We start from the raw sequence: 12,708 nt of genomic DNA, 5'->3' as shown, positions 1-12,708 counted from the left end.
TATCTCTGCAAGGAGTATAAGAAATACAGTGGATGATCTTGTTGCAATTTACAGATTGTCAGGTATGATGTTGGGGCCATCACTGAATGGTGGCTGAGAGATGGCTGTAGCTAGGAGCTGAATGTCCAAGGTTACACGTTGTATCGGAGGGATAGGAAGAAAGGCAGAGGGTTGGTGTGGCTCTGCTGGTAAAAAAATGGCATTAAATTGGTAGAATGCTGTGACATAGGATTGGAAGATGTTGAATCCTTGTGGGTTTAGTTATGAAACTGCAATGGTAAAAGGACCCTGATGGCAGTTATATACAGACCTCCCAACAGTAGCTGGGAGGTGGACCACAGATTACAACAAGAAATGGTAAAAGCGAATCAAAAGGGCAATGCTATGATAGTTGTGGGAGATTTCAACATGCAGGTTGGTTGGGAAAATCAGGTTGGACGTGGATCTCATGAAAGATGAATGCCATTGAGCCTACTAGGGGATCAGCTGTACTGGATTGGGTGTTGTGTAATGAACCTGAGATGATTAGGGAGCTTAAAAGTAAAAGAACCGTTAGGAGACGGTGATCACAATGTGATTGAGTTCAACTTGAAATTTGATAGGGAAAAAGTGAAGTCTAATGTAGTGGTATTTCAGTGGAGTAAAGGAAATTACAGTGGTATGAGAGAGGAGTTGGCTAAAGTGAATTGGAAGGAGATGCTGGCAGGGATGACAGCAAAGCAGCAATGGTGTGAGTTTCTGGAAAAGATGAGGAAGGTGCAGGATAGATGTATTCCAAAAACAAAGTAATACTCAAGTGGCAAAATAGTACAACTGTGACTGACAAGGGATGTCAAAGCTAATGCAAAAGCAAAAGAGAGGGCAGACAACAAAGCAAAAATTAGTGCGAAGACCAAGGATTGGGAAATTTTTAAAACCCTACAGAGAGCAACTAGAATCATTAGGAGGAAAAAGATGAAATATGAAAGCAAGCTAGCAAACAATATCAAAGTAGATAGTAAAAGCTTTTTCAAATATGTAAGAGGTGAGAGTGGGTATAGGACTATTAAAAAATGTGGCCTGAGAAGAAATAATGAGGGCCAAAGAGATGGCAGATGAACTAAATGAGTATTTACATCAGTCTTCACTGTGGAAGACACTAGCTATGTGCCAGATGTTGAAGGGTGTGAGGGAAGAGAAGTGAGTGCAGTTACTATTACAAGGAAGAAGGTGCTGAAAAAGCTGAAAGACCTAAGGGTACATAAGTCATCCGGACGAGATGAACTTCACCTTAGGATTCTGAAAGAGATAGATTGTGGAAGCATTACTAATGATCTTTCAGAAATCATTGGACTCTGGCATGGTGCCAGAGGAGTGGAAATTTGCAAATGTCACTCCACTCTTTAAGAAAGGAGGAAAGTAGCAGAAAGGAAATTGTAGACCTGTTAGCCTGACCTCAGAGGTTGGGAAGATGTTGGAGTACTTTAAGACAAAATCAACATGGTTTCCTTAAGGGAAAATCTTGCCTGATGACCCTTTTGGATTTCTTTGAGAAGGTTACTCATACGATAGATAAAGGGGATGCAGTGAATGTTGTATATTTGGAGTTTCAGAAGGCCTTTGATAAGGTGCCACTCATGAGGCTGCTTACCAGTTTAAGGGCCTGTGGCATTACAGGGGAGTTACTGGCATGGTTAGAGCATTGTCTGATTGGTAGGGGGCAGTGAGTGGGAATAAAAGATCCTTTTCTGGTTGGTTGCCAGTGACTAGATGTGTTCTGCAGGGGTTGGTGTTAGGGCCACTTCTTTTTATGCTGTATATCAGTGATATAGAGGATGGAATAGATGGCTTTGTTGCTAAGTTTGCTGATGATATGAACATTGGTGGAGGGGCAGGTAGTACTGAGGAAACAGGTAGACCTTACTTGCCCATTAACTTCCAATTGCTCACACATTTTATGAAGCTTATTTTTAATTGTTCCATTCATCCTTTCTACTCAGCATGTAGAGTACAATGAGGGTGGCAGCTACAATGGAAATGTTGGTCAATCTGTAAGGCCTTGCTTGTTTCTTTTGTTAACCTTCCCAGTAAAGTGGGTACAGTTGGCGCTAGACAATTTCCAAGGGATCCCGAAACGTTTAGCTACTGTAACTGTATCACTCTTTTTACAAGGAAATACTTCAAATCATCATGGAAGAAAAAAACATCAATAATGAACAATAAACATTAATATTCTTCACATGAAGGTAATACTATAAAATCCATGTTTAAATGCACCCACGATTTATCAGAGAATGGTGTTTGAGATCCTTCCATCTTTACTTATTTTCCTGGATTTTGTAGAATACATATCATACATTGTTCAGAAGCTTGTGATGAACTGGGAGGCAGTATATGGTGTGGCAATACTATTTTCTTGACTGCTTTACCAGCAGTTCCTTTGGGAAAGAAAGATGATGTGGATATGTCTCCCAGTATTGTACTGTCTACATTCAGTTTTTATATTTTCTCTGTGAATGAACAGGATTCATCCAGTTGCTCTAGTTTCCTCCCACAACCTAAAAATTTGCAAATACAAGAAAATCTGAAGAGCTGGGAAATTAATTGATGACAGAGAGGGCTAGAGAAGGGAGAATCTGATATCAGAGGACAGAAGGCTGTGGAAGAAAGGAAAGGGGGAGGTGATGGACAGGAAAGGAGATATGCTGAAGGAGGCAAACAGGAGTGGTGAATGGGGGGACAATTACTGGAAGTTCATGAAATTGAAGGTTTGCAGGTTATGTTAATCGGATTCTGTAATTTACCTCATGTATGTAGATAGAATCTGGTGGGGGGGGGGGAGGTTTGCAGGGAACATGGGGAGAAGAGAATGGAATTCGTATATAATTAGCATAAAATTATGCTTGATAGTTGCTGTGGGCTAACATGTCTGTTTCTGTGTTGTATGACTCTAGCAATTATAGATTTTAGGGATGTTAATTTTTGACATAAGCAAATGCCAGAGTAGATCAGATCCATTGCAAGGATCAAATTGAGCTTGTCCATCAATTAATCTAATAAACACTGACTCTTCCAGCATGAGCAATAGTATTACCTCCTACTGCAGCACTACCTCCAGAAGCTGTGGCACAGTTTGCCAATGTCAGGGTTTCAGATATCCTTTACATAGAATATGAATAGTGAGGAGTGAATTTCAGACTGAAATCCAACTATAATGGGTTACATTAGAATGATTTAATTGCTTGTCAGAAGCCATGATAAAGTGTGTATCACAAGAATTTGTCAGTCATGAATTGGGTGACCCGTATTCTGATCCAAAAGGTTAGTGACTGTACTGCCCATCAATGTGAATATTCACAAATTGCATGAGGTTATTGCTGAGAGTAACTGGAACTAATAGGTTAAACCATTGAAGCAATATAAACTTTCCATTTTTGGCGCTTGCAGTACCAGTGGATGACTGGAAGTATACTGGGGTGGAAAGCGATGAAGAAAATGAAGAAATGTTAACCCAGCGAATTTTGAAACAGGTCTGATTGTTAACTATTTTTTTTAGCACAAGGTAGGCATAAGTTTTTATATAAATTCAAGGTAATTAGACGAGGATGATGGAATACAAAGTTGCTTTTTTTTAATCCTCTGTTTTACTCTTTTTTTTAATCTACGTAATTGATGACCCATTCTTCTCAATTCTCATTAGCTCCTGGAAAATAAGAGAGTAATTTCCTGATATATCCTATCACAAAATAACTTATTTCTGAAGAAGTATGTAAACAATCTCAAAATATCACGAAAGTTACTAAAAACCTAAGAAAGAAAACCAACCCTTGTTTTGTGTTGACAGGTATTGAGGTGTTCACATTTGGGCTTGATTTAAGAACAACTGACGGGCCAAGTTGTAATATGTAGTAATTTCAGAGTCTTGGTACTTGTAATGCTCATCCAGATTTGCGAGGGTTCAAACCCTACTCCCATATGAGAACACATAATATAATTCAGAAATAAGAGGGCATTTGGTCTCATTCAGATATGTTAATAAACTGGAGCTCTGCAGACATGAAAGCATCCATGGCACAATGTGAAGAGCAGAGAAGTTCTTCTGGACTCTGTGGTTAACATTTGTCCCTCATTCAATTCCAAAAAAAAAACCAGATCTTCTGGTCATTTACCTTTTTAATTATTTGGGGGATTTTGCTGTTTACAAATTTAAGTGAAATGTTTCTTAACTTAGAATGGTGATGTTCCAACAGTATTTGTGCAGATTTTTCAACTGGAGAAGTGTAAATATATTGGTATAAATTTTGAAAAGGTTCTAGTTTCCTAATCCCTTGGAAACCTGTGTCCCACCTCCAGCCTCTCACCTTTTGTGCAGCACTGATTTGGATTAAATTAACATCAGCAAATTTGTAATTGCTCCTGCTCAGTTTCTGCTTGAAACCTTTGAACAGCAAAACCACAACTAGTTCAGAAATGTAATTAATATGAGGATAGGAACAATAGTTTAAATGTTGGTAAACTCTCAGCTGTGGTAAAATGTATATTCTCATTTCATTATCTATACATGCAGGTAAATGAAGAAATTGCCCTAGATCAAAGAAGTGGTTACAACATTCCTGTAGAGCAACCCAAGACAGTGCAGCCAATTCCTGTTGGGAGAAAGGTACCGTCTGCAATTGGAAATCAAACTAAACATTTTGTGCCAGGATTCACAATGCTCATCTGGCTCTAGCTTTAGTTATCTCCCTTTATTGATCTTTCCTGGCAATTCTTTCTCAACTCTTCTGCTATTTTCTTTAGAGACAAATTAATCCAACAACTATCTTATTTCTTAAAAGAGAGGCTTGACTCTGTAGGAGCATACTTATTTATTTATATCAGAAGGTTATTGGTTTATAAACCCACTCAAGATACATTGAGGTAAAGGTGGTATTGAAGGAGGATTATACTGTCAGAAAGGCATGTGTCTCTACCTTCCTCCTCTCTTCCTTGAAAGTGCACCTTGCAACCCACTGTAAGCTTTGATCATTTTTCCTTGGGGTAGTTTTAATGTACAACTTTTAACTTTTTTTTCAAACGATTGACTGAAAGCATAATTCTAATTATATCTCCAGCAACGACATATTTCTCCCAGTCCAGCTATGACTGAGACACCAGACAGTGATGATGAGCTGCCTTGGTGTTCCATCTGCAATAATGATGCTGTCCTCCGTTGCCATGACTGTGATGGAGACCTCTACTGTCACAGATGCTTTAGGTAAGTGCAGCTGGTAACTGTGTGCTTTGAGGTCCAGCTGCTGAAAGCAGCTCAGAAGAATAAATGATTTGCGGCACTTAGTCACATAGCTATTATTTTTGAAATACAAAATGATAACTTTTACTCAAACTCTTTGTAACTGCTAATATTTTATAGTAATAAATAGTAAATAAATAGTTCATTTAAGAATTAAAAAAATTTTCATTCATCAAATATGATGGCAGAATATAGTATTAACAGTAAGGCTCTTGGCAGTGTGGAGGATCAGAGGGATCTTAGTGTCTGAGTCCATTGGACACTCAAAGCTGCTACACAGGTTGACTCTGTGGTTAAGAAGGCATATGGTACATTGGCCTTCATCAATCGTGGGATTGAGTTCAAGAACTGAGATGTAATGTTACAGCTATATAGGACCTTGGTCAGACCCCCCCCTTGGAGTACTGTGCTCAGTTCTGGTCACCTCACTACGGGAAGTATGTGGAAACTATAGAAAGGGTGTAGAGGAGATTTGCAAAGATGTTGCCTGGATTGTGAAGCATGCCTTATGAAAACAGGTTGAGTGAGCTCGGCCTTTTCTCCTTGGAGCGACAGAGGATGAGAGGTGACCCGATAGAGGTGTACAAGGTGATAAGACACATTGATCTCGTGAATATTCAGAGGCTTTTTCCCAGGGCTGAAATAGCTAACACAAGAGGTCACAATTTTAAGGTGCTTGGAAGTAGGTACAGAGGAGATGTCAAGGGTAAGTTTTTTACGCAGAGAGTGGTGAGTGCGTGGAATGGGCTGTCGGCGACGGTGGTGGAGGCAGATACGATAGGGTCTTTGAAGAGACTCCTGGACAGATGCACGGAGCTCAGAAAAATAGAGGGGTATGGGTAACCCTAGGTAATTTCTACAGTAAGTACACATTCAGCACAGCATTGTGGGCTGAAGAGCCTGTGTTGTGCTGTAGGTTTTCTATGTTCTAAGTGCTTGCTGGAAAAGCCAAAGATGTAACTTGCCTGATTTTTCAGAAAACACTAGATCTGAAGTTTAGAGCAAAATTTACCAAAGTTGGCTTAGAATGGGGTGGGGCAAGTATAGAACTCATTCTCAGTGAATTGCTTTTTGTTTGGAGTGACTGGCTTAATGTATCTAGCCATCAGGCGATTTGTGCATGATGCAGCTTGTGCATGGGGGGGGGGGCTTTGGGGGCCTGATGTTTGGGGTTTTGTGGATGTCTGTGGAAAGTAGGAATTTCAGGCTGTATTTTGTATACATTCTCCGATATTAAATAGAACCATCTGAATCAACCATTTCTGGTTAGTTCAAAATTAGCTTAGTTCAGAATTGCAGATGAGGCTTAATTATGTAATGATCAGGTCTGATGGAACAACTATGGAATAACCTGATCACATTTTAAGGTATTAAGAACTTCAAAGCTGAAATTGAGTGCATAACATTAATGACTGTGTGTAAGAGGTGAATTGGGAAACAGGCCGATGAATATTAAAAGCAAAGGAATACCAGGGATGGTGAAAACAACATTATGGGGTAGTCGATCGACACAGTTATTAGAGCACCTGCCTCACAGTACCAGACGCCTAGGTTCATTGCTGATTTTCGATGCTGTACTTTTTGGAGTTTGCATATTCTTCCTGTGACTGCATGGATCTCTACCAGGGAGTGCCACTTTCCTCCCACATCTCAAGGTATGGGGGGTTAGTAGCTCAATTGGCAGCTATAAACTGATCCTACTGTGCAGGTGAGTGGTAGAGTTGATGAGAGAGTGGAGAGAATAAATGAAAAAGGATTAATATGGAATTTCTAGAAATACATGGTTGACGGTTGGCATGGTCCAAAATCAAGATGCTGAGATGTATCTCACTGTCACTGACTATGTGACAACCCTTTTGTCACAATTTCACCCAAAATTACCCTTAACATGAAGACTATTTTGAATCATGTTGTCCTTACGTTACTTGAATAATTACATATGCCTTGCAATTGTGACTTATTATTGTTTTTGTTTATATATTCAAGGGAGTTTAACGGTACAGGAAATTTAGTAAAAGGAATTCAAATTATCAAGAGAGACAATAGAATGGATCAAAACAAACTGGTGTCATTTAATGAAGGGTATGGAATGAAATGGCAAATGCTGTTGATTAATAGTTTTAGAGTAGAAAGAAGAAAGTCCTTCTCCATAGCATTGTATTGAGCCGGCTGCTGGTGTAATGGCATCTGCACTGGAATTTGAGGCAAGTAGTCCTGGGTTCGAATCTGGCTGGCTCCTTACATGCTGTGTTGAGCATCAAGCTAGTAACGTGGCCTCATAAAAAGCATTCGAAAATGCTAAAGAAATGGCAAGATTGCTGCCTGATGCACCACAAAGCATAGAAAGGAATAACAATAGCATTGTAAGGTTGCAGCAGGGATTAGGATGCTACCTTCATAAGACAGGTTGGGTAAATGATGGAGAGGGGCATAAAATGATATGGGATGAGCACTACTCATTTGGAGGCTGAACAGACTGGTTTCATGTTGTAATTTGCATCCCATTCTTTACAGCTTCACTGGTATTTTAACTGCTGTTTTGAAATTTAAGTGCTATACTCCACAAGCTTTGAAAGATAACTGGGGTGTGCATTTTGAATAGTCTTTAGTATGTTAATGCAGAGGATTCCGGTTAATTGGGCCATTGGTTGATCAGGGCAGCTGTTTATTTGGGACCATATGCCACTTAGTTGGGCCGGGAGTCTATTGCCAAACAGTTTCTAACTTGCATGGATGTTAGACACCACAGTGTGCTTAGAGCAATCAGTTGGAGCCAGTTGCATGTGTTTGTGTTTTTTTAAAAAAACAGTGATTTTTGTCTCTGAAAGTTGGTGAGAAATAAGAAGAAAGACAATTCGGAACTGGTTTGCTCAATACGGTTCAAGCATTTACATTTAGAAATGCCAGAAGTAGCTGGGAGTTAAAATGAATAGATTTCACTACTTCAGCAAGTTGCGAAGAATTTGAAGGCATCTTTTTGCATGTTAAAATGAAAAGAAAGATTTGCAATTGCCTGAAGGATTGTCCATTATCTGTACTCAGTGTTTGTCCTGATTTTGTTCATTTACAGTCAATCAAAAGAACATGGCAGATGAATACCTCCATTGATAACTATTAGGAACTAATATAGAATTTTGTAGTACTGTAGTGGTATTGGGAATGCTTTAATTTGTTCTGTAAATCACATAAATATATTATTTTTTACTCAGTTAAACAATAGTTTTTTTATGCCTTTTAACTATTTCCATGAAACTTTGGCTAATTGGGGTAGCCACTTAATTGGGCCAAAATTTACTGGTCTCAGTGTGTCCGATTTAAAGGGAATCTTCTGCATAAGGCACCCTATTATCGAAAACAGTTTTGTCGATCTTGCCTCGGCTTTAAAAACAATAAATGTCTAAAGAATTTTTTTTTAAATTTACCCCCATAGGGAAGGACATGACAAGTTTGAGCGGAAAGAACACAGAACATCCAAGTACAGTCAACCAATGAAGAAGAAATAATAAGAAGGGATCTACACACAGCAGAGCCTGTCACAATCTGACACTATGGAAATTGGTCATGACATCAGCAATTCCACAGATCCCTTATCTAATTAACAAGTGCGATAGGAAAAGCTGTATTGATTCTCATTCATGCAAAGCCTTTCTGTTATTACAAGGCTGTTCAGTGTTGTAACAGCAGCTCCTATGCATTATGAAGTGTCATCACTACATTATCCACTGCAGGGAGCACCTGCTTTTAAAAGCTTTGCATATTAAGGGATTAGAGAAGTTGCATTTTCAAACACTATAAGTTAACTTTGCAAGTGTCCAACATTGTAATAAAAGGTCTATAAGATGGGATGTAAATTATTATTTCCTCTAATTCCTTATTTAATTGGGTGTTTATTTTGAATTATAATTTATCTCACTTGTGTTAAGATTTTTACTGCTCTGCTGTCGGTATTTCATTTCGGCAGTTCAGTAGGAGCAGTTTGTTCTGCTTTCAGACTGTTTTGGTTTGAGCTGAGATAAGGGGCTCTGTTGTTCATCTTCAGAATGTGGTGTCAGCCAGTCTTGGTGGAATTGGGAGAATGTTGTAGAGAACGCTGAGCAGAGGTTTTTGTGAGGGACATTGGTGTGGGTTGAAGTCTTTGTTGACGGGAGCTGGGAGAAGACAGGAAGGATGGCTGAGGAATCCATCCATGTTGCACAAGATGACTTGTGCAGATGAATGGCTTCAAGGAGGAAGGACCAGTACTCCTGTGGGAAAGCCTTTCGAGTGACATTCGGAAGATGCCTTGTGTACATTGAAAACAACGGCTTCTGGAAGATTTGAGCTCCACCGTGCACATGTGATGGGCCCCTTTTGTGTTTTTTTTTTTCATTTCCTTTAATAACTGGTTGCTTAAGTTAACATTCTTAAATATACTTCTTTATAAATGTATGCAGTGTAAGATCTGTTATTTCTTGCCGATGGGCAATTGCCAGGGCAGTAAATTTCACAACATTCACACAAACCGGGGTATACGATTGTATACTGCATACCCTCGACAAGTCCAGGGAAGGTGGGTTTCTCACCGCAGAGTTCAGTGGCTATTAACAAGGGGCTAACGAGCCGCACTTCCAGAGATGCCCAGTAAAAAGGGATTTCACTTGTATCATCCACTGAAACAGATAATATTGTATTTCTGGACAAACTAACAATATCCTGATATTGATAGAAGTGATTAGGGTGTTTTTTCCTGAAGTTATGATCCTTTTTATAAATCATTATAGCATCCTAGGAATCTCTGTGTCCATCAGTTCTCAACTTCTGTCAGCATCAATGTCATCATCAACTATCAAGGTAAGCAAGAAGATGCCTCTCTGACTTCCTTGATGCCTGGCTCGTGAAGTTGTGTTTGAGTCCCAGGCGATGTCTCCTTCCCACATTTGTAGCAAAAGTCAGCAGTGTGATCACCCCAGTCTTGATCCTATCACCTGGTTGAACTTCTGTCCTCTCATTGAATATTTTGTGAAACTGGAGATGTTCTTTGAATGCTGATTGTTCAGGTCCAAACCCATGACATGTTTTGTCATGGCTCATGGCAAACTTATGACACTGTTGAGTAAAGAATGTTCCTAGTAAAACCACATATTAAAGAAAAACACCCCTAACCACTATTTCGAAACATTTCTAAATTGAATGTAGCTCTTCTATTAAATTTTATGCTTTCAAACTTCCTAATGTAGTTGGAACAGCTCCTATCCAGATGGATTGAGAGTATTCCATCACAATCTGCTTTGTGCCTTAAGGTTATTGAAAAGAATTTGATCTGCTCCTGTTTTCACAGTCTATGTGATTAGTCCTAGTAAGTTTCTAGTTAATGATGTTCCTGGGGTATTGACACTGAGTTGGGGTAATGGTAATGCCATTAAAACTGGAGGTTTAAGGGACAAGCCTCTCTGCCAGCACACCGTTTTTGTGCAATAAGAGTCTCTCTAACTTGAAACTCTCATGCACAAAAATAGTATGTTTCTTTTTGTATCCCCAATCTACCACCTTTCTCCATTGTCCTGTAGATTTTTCAATTTCATGGTTGAATGATCTAGAGTTATGCTGTTGCATAAAACTACAGGATTTGATTACTTACCAGTGAGTTATTTGATTAAATTCTGTCCAACCTATTTTTACAAGAGCAACTGGTTCCTCCACATGTAGTCACTACTAGTATCTCAGATGCATCATTTAACTAGTCGCGGAATAGCTCAACTGAACCTTCTGGGGCTATTGGTCTTCCCAAAAACAGAAAAGTGTGTCTGTAGCTTGTATACTTTTCTGTTCCTTGGCATTGGTGTTTCCATAACAGGCCATGATGCAACCAGTTAGGATATGTTCCACTGTGCATCGATAAAGTTTGTCAAAGTTTAAGATAATATGCCACATCTGTGTAAAGTTGTAAGAAATCAGAGGCACTATCATGCCTTTTATTTGATGGCACTTAAGTGCCATCTTCCTATATGATAATGCCAAGGAAATATAAGTTAATGACCCTCTCCATCTCCAATCTCCTGATAGGAACTGACTTGTAGAATTCCAGCTTCCTCCAGTGGTCAATTATCAGCTTTTTGGTTTTGCAGATGTTGAGCGAGAGGTTGTTGTTTTGGCACCATTCAACCAGACTTTCTATCCTCCTCCTACATGATGATTCATCTCTACCTTTGATTTGGCCAACAACAGTGGTGCCGTCTCAGGACTAGCTTTACTACGGACCAAAACAAGAAGTTGGTGGTCCAGTGGGAAAGAGTTTAGCATGCTTTATTTCAGTGAACATGTTAGTATGTTTTTGAAATGCATGGTAGTTACTGGTGCTCTTAGCGATTGCCTAAAAATGACATAAACAGTGTATACATATATATAGTCCTGCATTTAAACTGGTCTTCTCTCAGTTTGTCACCCACCAACTCCAAATTATGGTCCAGAATGTAATTATAAAATAGAAATTCTGCTCAAATATAAAACTAAAACTGAATCCAACCACGGTTAACCCAAACCAAGCCTGAGCCAGGGGCATTATGATATGTTCCCACATACTGAATCAACCTTATGCACACACTGCTCTGATGCTATTGGCCGTAGAATCACATCTGTGTACACACACAAAATATACTGACTGTACCCAGGATTGCTGTCATGGAAAAAAAAGTGCTTAAATGTGCCTTCAGCATTTCAAAGCTCTGAAGTATTGTACTAGTCCAATTTGATCTGTCTACATACACAACCTATTCCAACTCCAATGTCAAGTTACATTGGACTAGAATATGGCCCTACCATGAATTCCTAACGGGGTAGATCAAGAACTATGAGGAATAACATATACAAAATGCTGTTCATTCTGAAGAAGGGTCTCGGCCCGAAATGTCGATAGTGCTTCTCCTTATAGATGCTGTCTGGCCTGCTGTGTTCCACCAGCATTTTGTGTGTGTTGTTTGAATTTCCAGCATCTGCAGATTTCCTCATGTTTGCTCTATGAGGAATAATTTTCTTTCTGTGGGAAGTGGCTAGTGAGTGAGTGGGCCAGTGAAGGAGTGGAGCTTTGAGGCTGACTCAAGAAGCTTTGACGAGACGAGACCTACGACTCATAAAAGAGAATGAGGCAGTCATAGATGAGAACTACAGGGAGGTAGCAATACCTAGGCTGCTGGAAGCAGGTCGGGTGACAGTCGGGGTGGGGGGAAGTGAAGGTGAGTAGACAGGTAGTTTAGAGCACCCCTGTAGCCATTCCCCTGAATAACAAGTTTACTATCCTGGATACTGTTGGTGGGGACGACTGACCAGGTGTGAGCCACGGTGGCAGGGCCTCTGGCACTGAGTCTGACCCTATGGTGCAGAAGGGTGGGACGGAGAAGAGGAGAGCTGTCGTCATTGGAGACTCTATAGTCAGGGGAGCAGACAGGAGATTTTGTGGGACATGA

At 39.7% G+C, this 12,708-nt stretch overlaps 1 protein-coding gene across 1 annotated transcript in view; it reads left to right on the top strand.

Moving 5' to 3' along the window:
* The window catches only part of zfyve19 (zinc finger, FYVE domain containing 19), a 38,332-nt gene extending 28,635 nt beyond the window's left edge, over window positions 1–9,697 (top strand). Inside the window, exons 8-11 of the mRNA XM_059953096.1 lie at window positions 3,427–3,509; window positions 4,547–4,639; window positions 5,091–5,233; window positions 8,700–9,697. Of these exons, the coding sequence (XP_059809079.1) occupies window positions 3,427–3,509; window positions 4,547–4,639; window positions 5,091–5,233; window positions 8,700–8,772 (392 nt within the window). The 3' untranslated portion in view covers window positions 8,773–9,697. The remainder of the gene's footprint in view (window positions 1–3,426; window positions 3,510–4,546; window positions 4,640–5,090; window positions 5,234–8,699) is intronic.
* The last annotated feature ends 3,011 nt before the right edge of the window (window positions 9,698–12,708 follow it).

Source organism: Hypanus sabinus, chromosome 2, assembly GCF_030144855.1.
Source record: "Hypanus sabinus isolate sHypSab1 chromosome 2, sHypSab1.hap1, whole genome shotgun sequence".
Classification (NCBI taxonomy): Eukaryota; Metazoa; Chordata; class Chondrichthyes; order Myliobatiformes; family Dasyatidae; genus Hypanus; species Hypanus sabinus.
The sequence above is the reverse complement of the archived record's forward strand: the minus strand, read 5'-3'. Positions and strand labels throughout refer to the sequence as shown.